The sequence below is a fragment of the Spodoptera frugiperda genome, chromosome 3, assembly GCF_023101765.2.
Source record: "Spodoptera frugiperda isolate SF20-4 chromosome 3, AGI-APGP_CSIRO_Sfru_2.0, whole genome shotgun sequence".
Lineage (NCBI taxonomy): Eukaryota > Metazoa > Arthropoda > Insecta > Lepidoptera > Noctuidae > Spodoptera > Spodoptera frugiperda.
Genome location: NC_064214.1, coordinates 5,406,199 through 5,430,268, shown reverse-complemented (window position 1 = coordinate 5,430,268; position 24,070 = coordinate 5,406,199). Strand labels below are relative to the sequence as shown.

The 24,070-nt window shown below is 35.5% G+C and overlaps 1 protein-coding gene across 1 annotated transcript; it reads left to right on the top strand.

Moving 5' to 3' along the window:
- The first annotated feature begins 2,301 nt into the window (after positions 1–2,301).
- LOC118274307 (neuroendocrine convertase 1) lies at positions 2,302–23,846 on the top strand. The gene is made up of 15 exons (XM_035591770.2): positions 2,302–2,677; positions 14,558–14,659; positions 15,165–15,347; positions 15,833–15,979; positions 18,024–18,125; positions 18,221–18,338; positions 20,781–20,899; positions 21,066–21,145; positions 21,235–21,367; positions 21,494–21,594; positions 22,154–22,246; positions 22,339–22,461; positions 22,544–22,707; positions 22,800–22,933; positions 23,018–23,846. The coding sequence occupies exons 1-15, from the start codon at positions 2,453–2,455 to the stop codon at positions 23,351–23,353; spliced, it is 2,160 nt and encodes a 719-aa protein (XP_035447663.2). The 5' UTR covers positions 2,302–2,452; the 3' UTR covers positions 23,354–23,846.
- The last annotated feature ends 224 nt before the right edge of the window (positions 23,847–24,070 follow it).

Here is a 24,070-nt window from a genome sequence, read left to right as displayed (position 1 = left end):
AGTGTTATTTTAATACAAAGTTTGAGCATCGATGTACTAGTAGTTGGTAATAGTCCCGAAATAGCCTCCAGTGCGTGTAGGGTGGATATAACGCGGATGTACCAAGTACGAGTATTTTGGCCGTCACGGACGATTCCTGAGTTATTGTTAGCATGCCCATCAGACACGGATTTAGAAGAAAATCTTTTACATATTTAGAACTATGTTTAGGTGTATGTGCGTAATTAAGGACAAATTCAAAGCATTTAAATATGAATTGGTTTTCTAGCCTAGAAGAGGCTTCAACTATTGTTTCAGGTTAGAAAGCCCTTTTGGTGTCCTTTGTTTAGTCTATAGACGGATTATTTCTGGATTAGGACTAAAATGGTGTATACAAAAGTTTGTTAGTATAATCCCTGTAAAGATAGTACATAGAAATCTAATTTTTACCAAAATATTCACGTAGAAATCGTGGTCACATCAGTTTATCTGAAAGCATTTGTTTACGGTAACGTGCGCGGCCGCAGACAGTCGACGCCTCACGGCCACGATCCATCGATCCACTGACACACTGCCGGTTGTGCAATAAACACATATCCATTTGTTTATAATACCCTGGTACTTCAAGCCTATTCGTATTGATTTTTCTAATTTGATTGATTGGCCGTTCTAATGGATTTAAAAGCTTAAAAGCGAGGAAGGATAAACATCCAATACTGTTTGTAAATGTATTTATTTATTAGTCTTCTTGTATCATTTAAGTACATTAGCTACCAAGGAACGAATTATATTAATAGTAAGTAAATCTTTAAATAGGCAATTTTAGACCTTCCTATCTAGACAAATGGCAAACTCTAGTGGAGGTTTAGTCCATACTAATCCCCCACTAGCGTTGGAAACCCTTAGCTAATATGGGGTAAACATAGGCTTTGATCTAATATTGTTTATTTATCTCTGCCTACACCATCGATGTAAAATGATGTGATTGATGATTGCTGAAAGTCAATGTATCATTGAACTACAATCCAGTTGATCGGCAAAGGTTCCAAAGGTTCGATTTCAGAGTCAGACGAAGAATTATTTTGTTTCAATCCTCATTTAGTACTGATAGTTTATTAAATGTTGAAGTATGTGTTTAATTTAGTTACTTATTTACATGATTGATCTTGTATCTGTCTATAATGCCCAATGACGTCACAATTGACACAGTAGCGTGGGACAAATGGTCCTCTCACTCCTCTCAAGTAATGACAAGGAATTAGTGTTTCACTGCCTATTACTCCCATAATAAAACACTTCATTTGCAACCTCGTTATGTCCATAATCGATGTCTTAGCGGTTGACGGCTATTTCTGTTACAAATTACTCGTATTTAGTTTAAATAAACCTTGTTTTTCAGTACTTATTTAATGGTATGAAGCCTTGAATCTATGTTCAGTATGCAAAATGTACGGAGCTGCGGATTGGCTACGGGTTACCGGGTTTCTGGCTCAAAAGCAGGAGTAGGAACGTGGTGGTTTTTAGTTAGTAAGAGTCTGAGACTTAATCTCGCCTCGCGCAAGGCGGGAGAAGTTATTGGATGATATTCCCCCCTCAAAAACAAGCATGTAAAACGTGTATTTGGGAGAAGTTGGATATTTAATTATGTGCACTTCTGTCTACCCCTGTTTTGTTAAGTAAGATCTTGTTTTACAATTTGTCTAATTTAGTAAAAATAACCAACTATGGTTAACGAATCAAATTACTAAGCTTTTTGTTGGAAAACATTGACTAACACGCTCAATACTCTGTTTAATTAAATAAATATTGGAGTTAGGAACAGTACAAATATCAGAATGCCAGTTATCTCTAATACTGTGTGTTTAGCGGCTACTGTAATAATATAATCACTGAAACGTGTATGCTCGACTGAAAATATAGGGAGATATAGAAAGCAATAAGTTTTGGTAAAAGTTTGTTGTCTTGTATTAAAAGTTATGCATTTAAGATAAAGAAAGTAATTAAGTAATTACACTTATTGAAAACCTAGATAATTATTAATTAGATATTTGATTTAATACAGATTTCTATATTTGTCTACTGTTCTTTTGGATTGAGTAGCCTACAGATTTTATGGACAATAGTCCAGATACAGGTAAAGCCATTTCTTATATCATACATTAAGTCATTTTGTTAATTTTAGTTTTACTTAAGATCATACTATCTTAACCATCTACTTGTATAATGGAATAAACGCCCTCTAATAGCCCTGCTATATCGTCAGTACTGTAGAAAAAAATATATAACGACAAAAGCGCGCGAAAGCACAGTCGGACACAACAGTCGAGTATACCGGCCGGTGGCGCGCCGCTTGGGAAAAATCACACTTTTCCTCTCTTGTTGTCTGCCGGCCTTTAGTACTTGTTTGGACACCGACCTCGCTCCAACTCCCAACACTAAATATTCACAAACATACCAAAATAACTTAAAATAAATGACGCTTTTAACTCTTCTAATCGCTAGTTTATTTACCTCAGTTTTGTCGTGGTACCATAATGAACCCAGTTTTTGGGTACCAGGGCAGTATGGGTACCAAGGAGTGCATAATGGCTTGGAGCATGCAAGGGAGTTTGTTAACGAGTGGACAGTTGAAGTGCAAAGTGGTGAAGAAGTAGCTCAGCTGGTGGCTCTGGAACTTGGATACGTTTTTGGAGGGAAGGTAAGTTAGTTAAGCTAGACTGTATTGTCTAATGAAATCATTTGTTAAAACCGAGATAGCTGTAATGTTGTTTATCTTTATTTTTTAACGGCTTTCCTATAATTTGATGAATGACATTCTCTAAGGAAAATTTTCAAAAATGTTTGTGTGTTCAGTTAGGTACCAACTTAAATTATTAAAATATCGTTTGATTCGTCTTACAATTTATAGTAAGTATAACAACCGTGGGTAGAGCTTAGTTAATTAACATTCAAAAGTAGTCCGTTAAGAAATGTCGACCTCATCTAGATTTTTTTATAATTATATTGACGTGTAAAAGTGCTCTTTTGTAGCCTATTTACAAAATAAATTTATTTTATTTTATTTCGTTTTAAAGTCAAAGTCAAAGTCAAAGCATTTATTTCAATTAATCCTAAATTAGGCACTTTTGAAACGTCAAATTGAATTGTCCGTCAGTCTGTCCGTCAGTGAAGCTAGGCGCTCGTTCCAAAATGTTGCTTCGAATGGAGAAGAACGAGCAAGAACCTCCATCGATACTCATTTAAAAAAAAACTCGATTTTAAATCTCGATAGTAATAAATTTTACAAGAGCCTCATATCTATCTGTTTGGTTTACTAACTAATGACTTACGATCAAAGATCTATCCTTCTCGTACAAAGAAAAAGATTTATGTAGTTATGTAGATCAACAAAGAACTATTGCTGTGTGGGTGGAAGGAGGTGTGCCTAAGCTTGTCTAAATAGATTGTAGTAAAAATAACTAGGTAACAAACTTAAAACTAGCTAGCCAATGTAAACTGCTCATAAGCATGTTTCTGTAAAGCATACTCAATAGAACGCTATTTTACGGAGGCCCAATAACCCCCCTTCCCAATCCCCGATTCCCCAACAGCCCTTAAATTCCTAAACTCCAAAAAGCCGGCAACGGACTTGTAAAGCCTCTGGTGTTTCAAGTGTCCTTGGGCGGCGGCGATTGCTTACCATCAGGTGATACGTCTACCATAAAAAAAGCATCTTACTGTACCTATAAATCAGATCGTTGCTTAATTAATAACATACTTACCTACATTATTCCTTTATTCCTAGTACCAGATTAATCGTGTTGCAAGAGTAGCGTCTACTAGGGCCTGCGGTTGATTGATACCGCCACTACTTATTCAGCACCCATACAACATTTTACTTAGTTACCTACCTACTACAATTTATCCAAATCCAATTTAATTTACTCTAATTTATTCTCTTGTATTGAGTAACGACCTCCATTCAAACAAAAGGTGTTAGGAAGCAATGGTTAAATACTCCCATACGAGTGCAGATAACATTTTATGGGAGCTCTTAGGAGAGATGTTCATTGGTGTTTAGTTAATTGGGGTAACGATAGATAACCAAAGAGAAGAAGTGAATTTGAATAAATTAAATATTTTTAGGTAGAATATTTTTTAATTTAAATCGCTTTTTAGGCCTCAACCTAGAAGGTTCAAAACTCGACTATCGATGCCAAACTGAACCAACCCAGCACATGCCTTTCTAGGTCATATGTCTTCTCTTTATAAAAAAAAAAACAATTGCTGTTCGTTAGTCTCGCTAAAAGTCGAGAAAGGCTGGACCGATTTGGCTAATTTTGATTATGGAATCCCCAATTCATCATCAGCAAGCGTGGTGATTATCTACTGTTTATTCCTTCTTTATACGAGGAGAGGTACTCAACAACGGGACAGTTACAAGGCTAATGATCAATGTAGAAAAGCACGTTTTTAATTATTCTGAGAACTGAATAATTTTATTTAATTTTAGAGTTTTTCAAACATTGTTTAACGAGGTAGCACCGTGGTAGCCACTGAATATAAAAAAATTGAAAAAAAAAATATGATAGGTAGGTTGGGAAGTTCAACATTCGGAACCCTTTCGTGAAAAACACACATTTTCACTGTGAAACAATTATAAAATTAATTTTGAAATAATCTCCTGTCGGAGGTCTGTTTGTTGATTTTAATTAAAGGGCTTTTGTAATTTTGATTTCGTTACTAAAAATGGGTTACCATCCAGTTGTATCGGGACCATTTACTTAGGGTTTGAAGTACTAGGTAGTATGATACCTAATACATACATACTATTTTTAGTCATTCTATTTGTGTATGTAGACAGACGGATATATTTTATGAGTCTTGCCTAGGGTACACGTTTGTATTATCTCTTATCAATGTAGGTATTATTATGTTTTTTTATGTAGTATGTAGATGACAAGCTTATTACTCGTGCCACAATTTAGGCATGTGTCTCGACCACTAGTTAAAACAATTCAAACCAATAATAGAAACAGAATCATTGAAGAACCCCGTCAAAATAATGAATAGTTCTTATACAGCATATCAGTCAAAGCGAATTTTTCATTCGTTATCTCTTTGGGGCTATTATTAACCGTCGAATGCACAAAGGTAGTCAATAAAAAATTGCACAATAATACCGCAATATGTCACTAAGTGAGTATTTCGCTCCCAAAAATCCACTTTAATAAAGTTTGTTGCGTATGTGCTCGAGATAAAGCTGAAATCAAAGCTATGACGCCCTGATAACTGAAGTGGCACTCACTGATACCAGCTCCAGTATATTGCATAGATTACACTTCATATATCATGAGTATCATGACTGACGTCACTCACAGTAATTAATCAACTGTATTAGGGTTGCATGAATTGTAAAAAGTGTGGGATTTGTTCTTTTTTATGTACGCGTAGGTGCTTTTCGATCGTTCTGTTTCCTCAACATGTTCAGCAATTTTAGATAACATATTACCTTCTTTGTTGTACTACTAACCTGGAAGATCCTTATTGATTGTCAATCTGTCTTGTTTATGTGATACGTCTGATTTAACAACAACCATTATGCCCATAGGATATGTTCCATTGTTTTCCATTCCATAATATTCCATCAACTAGAAGACTATAGTTAATATACATTTGCTGTCAAAAATAGGTACAATAAACAGGTTGGTAACTCATAAAATTCTATAAAAGAATCCCTATGTCCCTTGGCCACGGCATTACGCATGAACGGGTGGACTAATTGCGCTAATTCTTTTTATTTAAGTATATTTATTGTCTACTGAGAATCTTCTAAGAAAAGTATGGATCGAAGAAAGATGTTTATATAGGGAAAATGAGAAAATATGAAGATAATCATGGCAAATGAAGATAACCATGGTGGAACTATGTGCTACCGATTAAAAATCAATTTTCACAACAGCTTTTATTACTAAGGACACATAAACATACTAGGAGATCATGCATTAGATTTAGTTAAACTTTCCTTAATACTCGTAAAAGCTGAAAGTATATGGGCCTCTTCATAGTGTTGACGAAGTGACGGGACTTCTGTCCCATGGGAAATGCGGTCATCAACACGCTTGACAGACAGTTTGGAGATTGCACTACAATGTTATTAGTACGTAGATGGCTCGTGTAATATCTTCATATACAGGGAGATTATCTCAAAGATGTTTTGGAAGTTTCTAGACATTATATCAGAATTAAATACAAAAGTCTATCTAGAAGTCATTGGGGTAGGCCTATGTTCAGCAGTAGACGTCTTATGGCTGATATGATGATGATGAAATACAAAAAACTTGTTAGTCTCTCTTAATAATTCTTCAGAAATCGTTGAATAACTATTTTAACTTTAGTACTATAAATATAATTTGTTATTAAAGCAGGTCTAATCTTATTTGCTAATAGTGTCTATTAAAAATGTATGTTAGCTCATCCTGTACCTTCGCATATGTAAAAGCTTTTATGACACTGAATTACACTGTAACACGTGTGATGTAATTATGGAGTTCAAGAATACTACACATGCAGATCCATTAAGGAAGTGTAAGTAGCTTTGTTTAGGAAAACCTCAGTTTATTATGAAAAGACAAACAGACATGGGAGGTTGGTAGGAATAGAATTAATAAAACCAAAAAATATTAGGAAGTCTCCAAAGCTTAACAGATACAAGTCTATAAATTCCAAGAAGATCGGCTGTTATCCTGACTATTAACTGTATGATGATGGCAGTTAGGTCATCGAAGTTGCTGGCCGTAACCCGATGGTTGGTTACTTTTTTAAGACAAACCAGGAGGTCTACTCTAATTAACGAAAAACGTAGTTTCGTCCGAAACTTCGCAGATTTCATACTCAATTCCATTTATTGCGAATTTTCTTGAACAAAAATGAACGAATGAAATGAAGATAAATAAATAGGTTTTGAATTGAAATTAAAAATAAATCGTTATTTTAAGTAATTCTATTAGTAAATCAATAAAACCAGCGGCCGAAGATTTGCAAAAACGAAACTTCGCATTTGACAACCGGAGTAGACCTACAGGATTTTGTTATTTAGTTTGTGGTGTTTTAAAGATCCACCTACACTCTTGTCAATATCACTAATTTTGTGTCCCCATAAAACCCACGCCTCTAACATTAACTAGTGCTGATTTCCATAACTATCTACCTATCTAGTATCTACTGCAAAATTTGATTGTGACGTAGGTAAATGTTAATTTAAATGACGTGTTTACTGGTCAAGATATATAACTGGTTAAAAGTGGGTGTTTCACTACGTATATATTTCACTATTATCACTAAACTTTGACCGTTTTATTTTATAACTATATTCCTAGATAGTAAAGAATTGCTTTCGTATAACTATGTTCCGGTATATAATTATGTCCCTTTTTTGAGGGGGGAAAATCATCCAATGACTTCTCCCGCCTTGAGCGAGCCGAGAGGGAGTGTCAGACTCTTATTGACTAAAAATCACCCCGTTCCTACTCCTGCTTTTCGAGCCGGAGCGACGGTAAACCCGCTAGGTAGCCCGCAGCTCCGGATCAGGCATCAGCCCTACTGGGTCCCATCTGTGGTGGTCTGATGGCTCTGTGAGGCGCGTATAATTATAACCTAGGGTTATAAAACGAAGAATTATAACCTAGGGTTATAATTATTGGGCTCGCTGTCATTGCAGCGGTAAGTCCCCTCTTTGAGGAGTGGCTAGAGAGGCGCCATGGCGTCCTCACCTACCGCCTGACGCAGGTGCTTACCGGACATGGGAGTTTCGGTAGGTTCCTGTTTTTGATTGGGCGGGAGGAAACGCCCGGGTGTCATCACTGCGAAGACCGCCCGCAGGACACGGTGGAACACACGGTTGCGGTCTGCCCTGCGTGGGCTGAACACCGCCGTGCCCTCAGGGAAGTGGTCGGCGACGGCGACCTCTCGCGTCCGGCTTTGGTTCAGGCCATGGTGCGGAGCGAGGGGGACTGGGATGCCGTCTCCTCCTTCTGCGAAGCAGTCATGCTAGCTAAGGAGGAGGCGGGACGCGTGAGGGAACGAACTTCCTCACGCCCCAGCCGACGCGAAAGACACTTGATAATTAATAATTAAGATACGAGATTTATCTGCATTCGACTTTACTATATTTTTTTAGTCTTTGAATAACAGATAATGGTCAGAAATTAGGTCAATTTTAATATCTTTATGTTTATAAATTTCGTGAGACATACTAAATTAATTAGTATGTCTTTATCATACTCAAGTAATTATTTGACGAGGAACTCGACTAGTTTCAAGCCATGTTAGAGGCTCATATTATAGTTAGCATTCCGCGAGAGTCGCCTTTAGAAAAATAAATTTTATTATTTTAAAAAGCATATTAGTGTTCTATGTTGAATAAGGAACGAGATACTTTGTAGATTTAATGTTTTTGTTCATTTGTTGGTCCAGATGAACTGATGAGAGAGGCATCGGGTTCGATTCTAGGGTCACATTCGAAAAATAAAAACTTGAAGTTACGTTAATCATATCAAAGCTCAGGCCTCATAGAGTTCCTAGAATAGAATATGTATTTACTTTGTATTTACTTTTTCACAATGTCTTATGTCACCTTCAGACGACCTGGAACGTACCTACCAGACAGTTTTCTGATGGTCAGTACTTATACAATATCTTAACAATGGCTATTATTATCACAACTAGACATTATTTTCATTTATGTTTATTATGTATAAATAAACAATTGTATGTTTAAACAATTGTTTACAAATTTTGTACATAAAGTATGGAATATTATTCATACGTGACTTAATTTTAATAAAATGACCTTTAAAGCCCATTCAGTTAACAAAGTAGGCAAAACATTTTACGCATCTTGCAACACCAGTCGTAGATTCGCCAATCAGCTGTCCCATTCTGTCAGTCCGTGTCCACCTAATCGTGACTAATGTTCAGGAATTAGTTCACATCCATTTGTCTCAGTTTGTAGCGCTAATCATTTGTTTGTTTGTACCTCTTTATTTTTATGTGCGCCGTGTACAACAATCTACTGAAATGCTGAAAATAATTGAGATTATTTTGTTTACACGACTTTACGTGACGCGTTGAGTAACGTGTGAGGCAGTATTTATTGTCTTAACAAATGAAATTCGTTTTTGAAAAATATGTTATGGCAGCCACACACGATACAGTATACTTGTATTAGTAATGTAATAAAAAATTATTATTAATAATGTAATAAAAAATTAGCATACGTTAACGTAAAATTAGTAATGTAATTAAAAATACCATTAGTAATGTAATTAAAAATTAAACTACACATGCTCAAATTGCTTTTTAGAACCGCAAAATCAAGGCAATTGTAAAAAATGCACTTATATTATTTTTAAATAGATCTCGTTGTGTTAATAAGACTATGATAAAAAATGGTAAACTCGCTTGTCAAGGTCCAATTGGTCCAAGGATTGAACTTTTTTACAAATTATCTGGAACTCTTCAGCCGTTTTGACGTGAAGAGTAATATACAAACAATCAAACTTTCTATGTCATACAATATTCAATACTAGAATTTAAACCACAGAATATGTTTCAACTTCTGATCGCATCCAGAGATAACGCAATCGAAACAAGCAAATAAACATTTTAAATTACTTAATTTTATTGAATTATTCAATTAATTTAAATTGAATTACACTTAGTTCATTAAAGCCTAGTACTACGCAGGTACCACCCACACATAGGATAGATTGTGGCGTATTTTTCTAGCAGCTAACTAGATTTACGTCGGTTCGAGTGAGTTTCAGTGAAGCAGTGGAGCTAATTCAAGAGTGACCTAGATGTTCAGATAGCACTTTACAATTTGAACAGACAGTTTAAGGAAACGCCTACGAGGTACTGGGCAGTCACTTCTAATCTGAGAAAGGATTTTTCTGTATCAATCGAGTAGGAAGTCTTTGATCTTCTGTTTTCTGATTAATGTATCTCTCTATATGTACTAAATAGTAAGTTATTTACGTTAAACCTATTTACATTACACGGAAGTTTCGTGAGAAAAGTCCTATCGTATTTTACTTCGTCCTTTTGATTTCTATTTTTTTTTTTTTTGATTTTGATAAGTAGCAAATTCGCCTTTTATTAAAAAATACAATATTTATTTTCCTCAAACAAAGTTTAATTTGTTTATTTATCAGGAAAAAAAGGTAAAATTGCGATAGCTTTTTTAAAATTGGTCCGTGGCAGGCTGGCGGGAGCGCCTCGAGAGTCATCTTTGAACGTTTGAGAGAAAGTTTAGCTGTAGTAGAGGCGTTGCCAGCGTGCGCGGCGTCTGTAGTAGCAACAGTTGAATCGCTTCGGGATGGTGGTGTAAGAGCAACTTTTATCTTAACTCAATAGATGGCGCTGTAACAAAAAGCGTACATCTCGTACACGATTAGCATTTTTGAAAGCTGAAATTCTGCATAATACAGCCTACCCTCTATTGGCTAATAGCACAAACCTACTGAACAAGTACCGTTCAGTTTTTCAGGCGACGCTAACTGTGGAATTAGCGTCGCTCCTACCAGGCTCACAGAAACACGAAGAAAATCTTTTTCAGCGAGTTTCAGCGGCAATCTATTTCCGTAGTTTCAGGGGGCGGGACTTCTGTAAAGTAGGAGCGTTTCAGTGTGTGTGTGTTTAGCCAACACATGCTGCGAGCCAAGGTTACTTTCGTCACGGTTAGCGTTGTGTGGTTCTCCATTAATATTTGCTGAGAATAAATAAAACAATGCAATATGTTGAATTAAAATATTTATTCATGAAAAAAAAACCACTTTTTTAGTTATAATAATTTTTATAGTAATTATTTTGTTGCGCAACAAATCTCTCTTGTATGTTTCTTTGGTTTCTGCTTACGCCCGTGCCTTTCACAAATTCTCCACAGATAACAAAAAATGTTCATTTTTACTTAAAACGTAACAAAAATGTGAGAGGTATCAGGGTTTCATAAAACAGCTGTGCTATACCGTTGTCGAGTTTACATCGTTTCTTACAAAACCGAATTCTGTCGTTCAACTTACGAGACGGGTCAATAACCTTGCGTAGCACGCGCGGCTTTCAATAATGTGAATGAATTTTCATTTGTTACTAATTGTGTATTGATTACAGTTAATTATTTTTTTTAACTTTTCCCAGCATTATTTTATTTAAATAATGATACGTTATATGAATTTGTTATTGCGGACAATTTGACTTGTGTGTACTGTTTATGTATCTTTTATATTATATCAGTTGTAAAAATACAACTTACAGTTTCGTTAACCTGGTTTGGTTTGTAATGTTTTTTATGTATTTTACTAACCTATTAACATTTAACGTTATACGTGAACAATTTTATAAACTGTACTTTATCTTCCAAAGGAATATCTATCCATGAAAATAAATAATAGCAATTCACCCCTTCATGTTAGAGCAGACAAAATCGATATTTCACCATAAATAAAAGATAGAAACAGCAACTGTTGCCTAACGCGTCACACACATAGCACACCCTCGCTCACATCGCGACCTACCCCAACACAAAACACCCTACACGCATATCGTGCATATATGCGCCATATCTCCTAACCATTCCTGCTCTCCTAGTACACATGTGACTCCAAAAACTCACATGACTCCACGAGATGACACGTGCTGCACACGTGTGACGTGTCTACACAACCCCTCCCATGTATAAAGATGTATAAAGTATATGTATGTTTGTTTGTGTGTATAGACGAGAGAATTAGATCGTATGAGTACACGGTACACACTCTATGCGTGTGTCTACGTGATGATGTGTGCGATCGTGTTGGACATGTGTTGTTGTATGGTGAAGCTTTCCTTAGCAATAGCCATCTGGTGTCAATTAGATCTTTGGTGTCTTTGGCACCAATGCTGATTGTTACAGTCAACTGTTTGATAACTTGAGTTGAAATTAACTACTTATTGCAAAGATTATAAAGAATAATAAAAATGAAAGAGTACGCTCTGGAAATCAGTTTTTTCTGCTCTTAGATAATAAGTTAATTTTCAAAATAGTTTAATAAAACAAGTTTGTTTCAAAAATGTTTAAAAATTTTAAAATATATGATGTACGTCATTTATACGTAGAGGAAAATGTATATCATACGCAAAACATAATTATGTACATACATAATGTGTATCAGTGTATGTATTGCTTCAATAAAGTGAAATATTCAAATGAGTCTTATCATGTGCTACTACGTTATCGTATCGTAACATATCGCGTTATCAAAGCAAGTCACGCGTAGGCGGGGCGTATGTACACTCATTCCTCGCATGTTGATAAGGCACATGTGTTGGAAATTGTTATCGCCTTGCGTTTATGATACCCTAGTACATATGTGAGTTTGAGGCATCATATGCCATATTCTGACAAACTTGTCACAACCACCAAGTGACAAGTTGTCAGTCACTGTGTCGAGTTGACACTGACCTACGCTCGCTTGTTTCATTGTTGCTACATTTTTTATTAAATTCAGATTTACAAGTTAGTAATTTTATGTTTGCAACAATGTAAAAAGCTCTGTTTGATAGTAGATAATTGTGTGGAAATAAATTACAACAATATAGTAACTAAGCATTTATTTAGTAATCTTTGTTACACAATTGGTTGTTGATGCGAATAAGCGATCTTTTAACAAATCGTAGTATAAAGGATAATTAAAAAAAAACTATTTTTTAAATTATCCTTTTAACATAAATTATAATACAAAAAAGATGGATTAATTATGTGTATGAGAGGAGTGAAGGAAAGAGGAGGGAATATTGTGACGGCGTTTGACTGAGGAAAGCGAAATCAAAGACATTGGGTACCGAAAATAAACTTTAAACAGAAATATAATAAAATTATAGCCTGTAACGTAACTATGCTATGATTAAAATATTTTGTGGTTCTCGTAAACAATTTTTTTTAACGTTGCCCCAAACTAGGGTTTCCCCCGTGGCGTGCGTTTACTAACATACACATACACATAACGTTCACATACACATGACACTCAGACCCGAAACAACAAAGGGCCATTATACATTGCACTGCAGCCCAGCCACTGTGCTGTAAAAAAATTAATAAAACGTAAAGAGGAGATTGTTGTATATGATGCAGGGAAAATATAATATTATTTAAATAAAACCAAATAATATTTTCATCAAAACGTATTTTTAAACGTACTGCTAACACATCCATTTGGTTTGCGTAAAAGAGCGCCACGACGCTTTTTGTGAGGGTAAGAAATCCTCCCCGGGGAGGTAGAAACCGCCCAATTCGGTGTTAAATCTGTGCTAGGGCGCCGCCTACATCCCATTGTTTCAGACGATAAATACCAGGAACTGAGAAGTGTAGAGGAGTTACTCGGAACTCATTATATTAGGGGTGTATTTCACGAGGGGAATATCCTTAAACGAACTGTTTCCTATAACTATCTGATAACATTGTGTTCGTACTCGTAGAACGCAGGGACGGGTTGGCAGTTGTAATCTGTTATTGTGATTTGTTTATTGGTTTAAATAACTTGTATACCTTACTATTAAATCATGAATTTATTTTTGTATAATAATAATCATTCAATCAATTAATGTTGCGTTTGCGGTACCTAACTGATTTGCTGTCTGTCATCACTCATCAGTTAGTCAATAAATACTACAGACATCACTACTTGTTCGTATCGGAAAATTATATTAGAATTACCTATCAAACATCATCTTTATTACTTCTTATTTTATTTTCTTTGTATGTAAAGTGGTATTAGATAAAGATAACATTAATAGGTACCTGGCAAAAAAGTTGTTTAACGTAACGTTAAACAACTTTTATGTTTAACGTAACGTTAAACAACTTTTATAGTATCGCCATTGACATACAAAGTAGTGTCGACTGCCGCATTGCGAGTATCAATGAGCGTATGACGTCACAGACGGAGTCTACAGGGGTTGACAGTCCCTGAGGGTAACCCACAAGACTGCAACAGGGGCTACCTCTTGTAGTGTTTGAGCGCCTAGTAACTTTGAACTCTGTTTACACGTGGCCGTTTCATTTTGCTATCGACTTTCGAGCAGGTGCTTGCTGCATGTGTGCTGTGTGCTAGATTTCGTTAACTAGTTTATGCCGCGGTTCTGTTCTTCATTTATTATATATTTATCTTTATTTTTGACTCTTTTCACTTGACCAAAATATCATTTTTCAACTGTTGGCCAATGAGGATTCAAATCACTTTGATTAAAATAACAATATGCTGGTGGCTGAAAAAAGATAAAAGGTGTTGTTATTACAAACATAGATGTATAATATGAGATGATAAAGTCACTTTATTTAACTTATTAATGGACTAAGTTATTTGTCACTTAAGAAATAATTTGAACGTTTGTTGTATTTAGTCAAAATATTTCCCAGGTCAATTCTGAAATAACCTAGTTTTCAAAATAATTATTAATTTTGTATAGGTACCATGGAATACAGTGTATACTTTACACAAAGTATATTAAAACATATTAAAAAGTAGATTACAATCTAAAATAATAAAATAAAAAACTTTAACAGGTTCGCGGATTCCCGGACACGTACATATTTTTGAAATATGAACATGAGAAGCAGCGTCGCACCCCCAGTCATCACACGTCGGCACTTGTCAAGGACAGGAGGGTGAGTAAGATGACACCTTCTTTTATATATGGGCGCCTGGTAACTTTGAACTCGGTTTACACGTGGCTGTTTCAAAAGCCGCTATATTTAACGTACCATAAAGTGGGACAAGGTTTTCGCGTGCATGATGAGTAGTGCCATTGTGGGTTTTATTATCCTTGTTTATTTATGGGACAGTTATATGACAATAATGTATGGACTGTCGGTATGGACCAAATTATGAACAGGTAAAGTCAGTTAAAAATTGACAACCATCTTATCGAATTTGTAGTTTGCCAAGTTCATGAAACATTTTAACCGTATGTATGTTTTGAAATCGTCTGAAAAACAAAAGTAACCTAAACAATAAAATAAAAGTAATAGTCGTACTATTGTACCACCATGCAAACGAAAACAAACCAATCAAAAAGTGACCTTAGAAGAAATTCATACATAAATCATATTTTTATACATTATTCATAGAAGATTCAATAAGGCATATTTTAAAAATTACATTTCTCTACAGGTAAGGTGGGCTGAACAACTGTTTTCGAAGTCTCGGGTCAAACGCTACGCTATGCCAGACCCCGATGAGCCGTTGCAAAGGGTCAAGAGGCTTGAAGAAACCGATACTTTGAAAACAATAAATAAAGACCACCGAGGTAAAACCTGGTTTAATGATGAATTGTGGAGCCACGAGTGGTATTTGGTGAGTTTTATTATAAAAAAAATATAAGTACCTTCATGTATTTTTATTAAATATTTAGGGCGATGTTTTCAGTCTTCTGGGAACGTTTTCCAGTGTCAGTGATGCCGACGAGTACTTTGACGCCTAATGGAGGGAAACTTAACTTTATTTTTTTTAATTATTATTCCTTGTTTTAGTTTTAATTTTTTAGGTAGGTTGTACCTACAATGTACATATTTATTTATTACTCATTAAAGTTTTTTTTATTATAGTAGATTTATTTATTGTCACCATGTATATTAATTAATGTGATTACTAACTTAAATTCCTATAAATGATGTGCCACAGACGTGCTATGACAAATGTAACAGTGGTTTGATCTACTACCTATAATATGGCATGACAAACTTTAAAATAAACAAGTTTAACTAGATAATTCCCTACAATAAGAATCATTAAAAATGATACTAGTGCTATGTTCTAATTATAATGTTTATTGTTTTCAGCAAGACACGCGCACAGTACACAATTTACCCCGGCTCGATCTCAACGTGTTGCCGGTGTATGAAATGGGGTACAACGGCAACGGTGTGCGCGTCTCCGTACTCGATGACGGCATAGAACACAATCACACAGACTTGCGAGCCAACTACGTAAGTCTTATGCTCTCCTAGTACAGTTGAGGCAAACGGTGAAAATTTTCTGCACTAAAATGGAACATAAGTCCACTGATGTTTACTCACAGTTCTGATTAACAGATGGCGTTACTAGTATCAGAATTGTTTTTATTTTCAGCTGTGAATATTTTTTTAATTTAAGCAGTATTGAGTACTTTTCATGATACATTTAACATATAATGTTACTGTTACGTAGCCGAAGCATATTCTTCAACGTTCTCATGGAATTCAAACCAAAACGTAATAAAAAATATTATTCACCTAATTTGTATGTTTGTATGGCAAATTGGATGGGTTTTGAGGCGATAATTTCACTAATTCCGATAAAGTGGGTTGCCTGATTTTCGCATTACTATTTCTGTTACTTAATATTGTTCAAATGACACTCAAAACAAAATAAAACCGAAAATGTTCAATTCAGCGCCATCTATCGGGAAACGGGCCACGAACAGCCCGGAACATTCACCTTAAATAATAAACTACTAGTATAAAATAATTCATACAAACTAAATTACGATTTAATTATGATAGTAATTAAAAGCGATAAAACACAGTAAAATAATATAAAATTCCAATTTGGGTGCACTCAAACACATTAAAACACAACACGAAACACTCTTTCATCATTCTGATATCCTGGTACTAAGTAGAAGACATATCGAAATTTTCCGTGGTAAAAAGACACAACTGCGATGTGGAGAACGCTTGCTTGCTAGTTGACTAGCCGACCAAACCGAACCGTAGACAAAGTAACATCGCTTGGTGGCGAAACGATATCTAAATTCGTCATCGTCTCTGAAATAACGATAAACATTTCTTAGCCAATGTATCATCACGATCGTGTTCGTTGTGTCGCTGTTTTATAATCGGTTTGTAACGTTTTAGCATTCGTTTCGTTATCTTTATTGACGATCGAGGCTAAGACGACCACCAAAAGTGCTGCTTGTCTACGTATTTGTATGGAATAAACGCGATAACGATTCGTTACTTTGTATGGTTTCGTCATGAAATGTAACATAATGAATTTTAATACTCTCTGTTCAACCAATATTCTTATTTATTATCAAAGTATAAGAATATAGGAAGGAACCAGATGTTATTTATTATACGGTGTTGTATCGTGCTACTACTGTGCCGTGTGCTGCGGCAGTATCACAGTTTGTGACGTAGTAATTCTGTTTATAGCTCTCCGTTCGTTCTGTAGTCCTGGTACTAAGTTAAGTTTACTTTGAAATTTTCGTGCTAAAAGGGCACATCTCGGAATAAATATAAAAAAACATGCATGGTTTGAATTGAGTGTACCTAAATCAAGTTGTTAAAAAAATGCTAGGAAAATAATAGATTATGTATTTTTTATATTAGTTTATATATGAAAATGGCTTTGCATGAAATTCGGGTTGGTAAAATAAAATATAGTTTTTTTTTTTTTAATCTTTAAAATTAGATTATTTTTCCCCGCCACATTTTTTATAATTAAAATTCTGTCTATTCTGATTTCCATTTGAAAAAATATTATTTAATTTAATCTAAAACATACCAAATGAGAAAAATAAATAAATAATTGTAAATATCGATTATTACTTTATTTTTTATCGGTTGCTATGGTCGTCGTCGTCGATATTGACGTCACCTTTTACGTAGCGAATAACACCTCTCTTAGCTTATCGCGCCCTGGTAAGTTCGCGGCCGATATGACGCGACAGGCGCGTAATATGGCCCACCCGTGGACCCACCCAACTTCGGACGTTATTTCAATCAAACAAATTATTATTTGTTGGGGTTACTTTGCCAATTTTTACTAACATAAATAATGAAAACAGGACAAAGGCACTTAGATGAAAATGAATGTTTTGGAGATTCGTAGGTAAATCCTGTATCTAGGAACGACGCTAGGAAAATATGGATACTTACTTAATTGTGAGTTGACAGAATAACAAAATCCTAATAAATAAACCTCTACTACACTTAAACGTAGCATTGTTTGTATTTATGCGGCTAATGTAACATTATTTGTTTATAGGATCCAGAAATAAGTTGGGATAGCAACGACGACGATGCAGATCCTTCACCGAGGTATGAAGACATCAAGTTAAATTCACATGGCACTCGTTGTGCAGGAGAAGTAAGACATTCTAATTGTTGAATTTTTCGTGTTCATTTATATTTACCAAACATGAATTAGTGATTTTAAAAGAAATTGCTTTTGCCGCTTGTAAGATTGCCATGACCGCGAACAACTTGAAGTGTGGTGTGGGCGTGGCGTGGGGGGCGAAAGTGGGAGGAGTTAGAATGCTTGATGGACGAATTACAGACCGGATAGAGGGAGAAGCGATAGGTGAGTTAACTGTACATCTCCTAGAATTTATGAACACCTGGTACATTCGGTCGCCATGTTGAGGTAAAACGTCGTACGTAAGCTTTTTTTTCACGAGAGGGTGGTGGTTAGTAAGAATAAATTAAAAAATTACCTTTTGTAAAGGTAAAGGAGAAGGGGACTTCTCCATACATTTCTGGGCCCAGGTGTTAACTGAATCAAACTAGCCTTATTTGTAAGAGGATATAATAACAAGGCCTCACTGAAAATTTGGTGAAATTTGGCTATCCAGGAATCAAGTTATATGTACCTAATGTAGTAAAAGTGAGGTTATATTATAACATTGCAGTTTTTTTGTGTTTTTTACGAAATACTTTTGAATAGTTTTGGTTGTGTTATGGTTTTAAGCAAGGAGCGTGTGTGACGTGTCGAAAATCTGACACGTTTGGCTCTCCAGCGCCCTGAACAGTCGCTATAGTCGAAGACAAGTTTTTACATTCTGCACTTAGGGCCTATGCACACCAAGTTTTATAAACGGCCCGCGACGCGCTTTTTTTTAAACGCGCGTCGCCGGCCGTTTTTCTCCTACAGTGCAGTCTGTTGTCGTTTGTATCGATGCATACGCGCGGCACCAGCGCGTGTGTATCGATAACACGCGCGTTTGCATGGCTTCCGCATCGCTACACACGCGTGTCTGTATCGCTACACACGCGTGTCAGGTGTGCAAAGGTCTACAGACCGCGTCTAACTTGCGTTCGTATCGCGACTGTAGCGATACAGACGCGATACGCACGCAAGAATCGCGTCTGTATCGCTACAAACGGCGCGTTTAAAAACGTGGTGTGCATAGGCCCTTAGAAGCAATAATCAGAACGAAACACAACGAACGAGTGTCATCTGTCAATCGGTGACTGACTGATGTCAGACAGAAGTGTTTTAAGAAGTTTAAATCACAGAGTTCGTTATACATAAATGATTAAATAATCATTAATTTTTTATAACTTAATTTAAGTTTTCTCGCTTCCCAGATAGAAACTTGGTACCATATTTTGTGATTTCCTTTAAAAAAATATGACGGTTTTTTTAATATACATTTCAACTAGTTAACTGCTGGGCCCAAAAGTCCCCTTCTCCTTTATTAATACCTCGTGTATTTGCGTTACATTACCAGTTATTTAGCGATACAGAATAATAAGTTCGAAATGTTTGGAATAGCTTAATCAAAATAAAAAAAGTTGTACGTTATATATAGATGTACCTATGTAAGTATTTAAGTAAAATTATTTAATTACTTGTGAAGATACATTTACCTACAAAGTACCTAACAAATTAGCATGCCGATTGTTTAAACCTTGAGAGAGCCAGAACAAGGGAACGTGTTTTTTTTATTATTACACGCATTATTTATAATTAAATTCCCGACATTGTTATGTACTTCACAAAATGCTACGTGTATCTCTTTATATTTTATGGTGCCTTGGTTACATTGGTGTATTGTGACGTAACGTAATCGTCGTCCGTGCCTTTTCGTCGAATCAGTCAGTAATCGAATAAAAGACAAATGACACACAAAGCGTGTGATCGAGTGATTCCGATCTTAGCATTATTTTCTGTCCTGTTTGGTCTTTCAGTGAACGTTTAAAAATTTCTGTATAATACCTATAGAGAATTTGAATTAAGATCGGTAATAATTAATCTCGTAATGAAGAGAGATAATTATTAATTACTTATTATTTTAGGGAAATCTTAATAAAATTAGTCAAAATACTTTGTCTCGTGTGTGTGTAAGCTCAAATCTATCGATAGATGAATAATGACCGTCCGTCTCGTCTGTCCGTTCAAGCAAGCTGGGTTCAAGCTGCTTTCCTCGTGTTAAAAAAATACGGGCGATGCAATCGATGAATGATCCTTTTGTATTGAAAACAAGTGAAACGCGTTACTAAATTACTAGGAAACTATGCATTCTTAAGAGTCCTTTAATTTGTAAGGTAATAATATTATATTATTTACTTCACTGTAGATATAAAACATAAATATTTAATTTTATTTACTCACACTTAAATAGTAAATTAATCCGCCATGTTCATTACAAAACAGAAACGTGTTTGTATGTCAGTTAACTAACTACTAACCGACAGTTAGTGGCTATCCGTGTTTCAATATCGCATGTTAGGCGGCCACATGTTGGTGGTGACCGCGATTACCAGGGTACTATGAATGAAAAGAGATTACAAACTAAAAATACGCGCTAAGGAAAGAACATTTTTTACGCGACGCGTATGTCGTGAACCCAAAAATAATAGGTATTATTGAATATGTAAAACCATATTCATTAATATTATTTTTGTTAGATGTGGTTTGATTTCTGAGTACATCAGAGTAGAAACTAGTATGTACTAATTATTTCTTTATACCCAAGAAAATGTTTATACTAAAAAAACTATCTCTAATTATGAATTTCAGGATACGCTTTAGACAAAGTGGACATATACAGTGCTTCTTGGGGTCCTAATGACGATGGTCGAACCGTCGAGGGACCAGGGCGCCTAGCCAACGAGGCGTTTAAACGTGGTGTCACTGAGGTAAGTACTGTGCGAAATAAATATATGTAATATGTTTTATCTACTGTATTCTAATAATAAATTAATTTGTATTTAGGCAAAATATTTTCAGTAACTGGTATAAACTGATGATTAGGTAATTATTTGTTTAAAAGCTACAACTGTGAAATTAAATCATGTTTGCCAGGGTCGTAGTGGCAAAGGTGCCATCTATGTATGGGCAAATGGAAATGGCGGTGGTCACGGAGACAACTGTAATTGCGATGGGTAGGGTACTATTTACTACGAATAAATTTAATTCATCATCATTATGTATTATTTTAATTCAATATTCATTGAAACATTAAAATTTTCAGATACTCGTCTAGTATTTACACAATATCAATAGGAAGTGCTTCTCAGCATGGTCTGTTTCCTTGGTACGGAGAGATTTGTTCATCTACGCTTGCTGCCGCGTACTCCTCTGGTGCCTACAAAGATCAGAAAATAGTAAGTTCGCTAGTGCTGCCATACAATGACTCATTCAAATGACATAGTAGGTTCATTCATAACTAAACTCTTGTATTGCAGTCGTCAAGAGTAAAAAAGACATCAACTTATTCCTATCTCTTTCAGGCTACGACAGACACCGGTGATTCCTGTACGCTGGGACATACTGGAACGTCTGCCGCCGCCCCATTGGCTGCTGGCATCATCGCTCTCGCTCTAAGCGCAAAGTTAGTTGACCCTTCTTACGCGCCCGTACATGGCCTGTGTTGTTATGTGACTCTGGTACCTTGGTGGGTACGGTCTGTCACATTCGTAAAATGGACACAATAAAAATGAATCATCTGCAATCCATTTACATCATAGAACTGTGTTAAATCTGATATTTTTACACAAGAAATATAATGATTATATTGAACCGTAACTTTGGCATAAATAGAGACTTATTTATGGTAACAATTATTATGTATTTCGTTACGAAATTAAGGATGATTATTGGAAATATGAAACATCTTGTGCTCATATGAAACATACAAGAAGCTGTCTTTTATCGACTAGGTAAAGAAGTACCTATAAAATGACACCTTTTTGGGACCCCAGATGTCCTATTTAATTAACAATCCGAAATATAATATGATTTTAAGATATTTTGACGACAATGATTGATAAATTAGGTATCATTGATGAAAGCTAATATAATAAAATATTTGTGTGTCGCACATTCATATTAAATACTACATTGAGTGGGTGTGATAATGTTAATTACCGATTTTAATTATATATTTTCAGTCAAAATTTAACATGGCGGGATGTACAACATTTAATAGTTTGGACATCAGAATACGCTCCACTTTCAGCGAATCCTGGGTGGCAAATAAATGGGTAAATATTAAATACTGATGTAATTTTACGTATTTTTTTCGGTAGTGTGGTTAGTAGCGTAGATCTTATTATTTAATTTTGTATTGTTTTAGTGCAGGACTGTATTTCGACGTTCGATTTGGTTTTGGACTTTTGAATGCTGGTGCACTTGTGAAAACTGCACTAAACTGGACGACTGTGCCGAAAGATTATGTTTGCCGGGTGAATTCTGCGCCGTAAGTATGGTATTTTAATAACCTGAATAAACATTCTTATGTTAGCAAAATTTTTACTTACTAAATTATTATTTGTTTACAGAACTGAAGAAGGAAATACTCGTTTGTGGTCCAGGCATCACGTCGAAGTCCCGATAACAGTAGAAGACGATTGTGTAGTCAATTTTGTTGAACATGTCGAAGTATCAATAAATGTGAAATATTCTCGTCGGGGAGCATTGGAGATTTATTTAGTTTCACCCCAAGGTAAGACGTTTAGTGCTCATGTTAGCCTAGTATTTTAGTTTCTATTTTACTGTTACCTAACTTGACAAGAAATTATTTTTAATGGTTTTTAGGCACGCAAGTTCAGTTACTCAGCGCTCGTCACAAGGACACATCAACAACAGGTTTCGTGAACTGGCCCCTTATGTCGGTAGCCACGTGGGGAGAGAATCCTAAAGGGGTTTGGAAGGTCATAGTTACTGATAACGTAAGTGTGTACATAATATTGTTAAATATAATATTGAAATAAAATGTATTTAATTGACTACATTAACGACTTTCTTTATTGCAGACTTACGAAAAAAATACTGGAGACGTCGGTCCTGTGAGTTTAACGTTACACGGAACGAAAACAATACCAGCACACATGAAAAATGGGCCAAGGATTTACAACGATAATTACAACTATCAAGAGGCATTCGAATATTTCGATAGTGTAGACAAAGACGTCGCTGACGTCGTATCGAATACCGTTACAGACGACGAAGTTGTAGCCATGCTACCAGGCGAACATAAGTCGCAGGCGGTCGTTGACATACATGACATTGATTCTACAGTATTAGCTGAAGTCGAGAAGGAATTACAAAGGATTAATCATAGACGCGTGTATAGCGACATAGGATTGTAAAATGTCGTATTTAATCTGCTTTGTCATGTAAATAACAATACACAATATTTATATTATAATAATATACAATAACGTTATAATGAAAAATACACAGTCAATAATGAGTTTGTCGCGACATTAATTCATCTCACATCAATGATTTGTAAATCGGTTTTATAAGTTTTCTAATCATTACCCTGTAGTATTTATTTTTTTATCTATCTAGTTTATGATGCCCCAGTATTATTAATATTAATAATTGTATTCGTTTATTTATTTACCTAGTTTTAGTATATAGAGTATTTATGCAGTGATTCTATGTAACTAAATATTGATCTCATTATAAAGTTTAGATTACAAAATTAACACACACGCACCCGTGACTCTGCTGGTGTTGCGGGTGTCCATGGCCGGCGCTGATTGCTTACCATCAGGTAATGTTTACCATTAAACTACTAGTTTATAATAGTGTACATTATACCAAAAATATACCATTACAGAAAGAATGAATGAATATACGTTTTTTATTTTATAAGCCTCGTTAGGCTGCGGTTTCACAGAGGCGGAGTAAAGCGGTGCGGAGAAGAGCTGTGTCGCGATGCACCAATCACCTGGCTTGAAATCCACATCTCTTCTTTTCAAGCCATGTGATTGGTGAATCGCGGTACAGCTCTTCTCCGCTCCGCTTCAATGGAAGTGCACCCTTAACCGTGGATTTGATTTTTCTGAATATCCTGT

What these genes read in the sequence shown, in the direction of transcription:
- LOC118274307 (XM_035591770.2), top strand. Translation starts at nt 2,453, where the DNA reads ATGACGCTTTTAACTCTTCTAATCGCTAGTTTATTTACCTCAGTTTTG. An exon ending in TGCCGGGTGAATTCTGCGCC is followed by an intron (nt 22,462 to 22,543) that starts GTAAGTATGGTA and finishes ATTTGTTTACAG; the next exon opens with AACTGAAGAAGGAAATACTC. An exon ending in TTATTTAGTTTCACCCCAAG is followed by an intron (nt 22,708 to 22,799) that starts GTAAGACGTTTA and finishes AATGGTTTTTAG; the next exon opens with GCACGCAAGTTCAGTTACTC.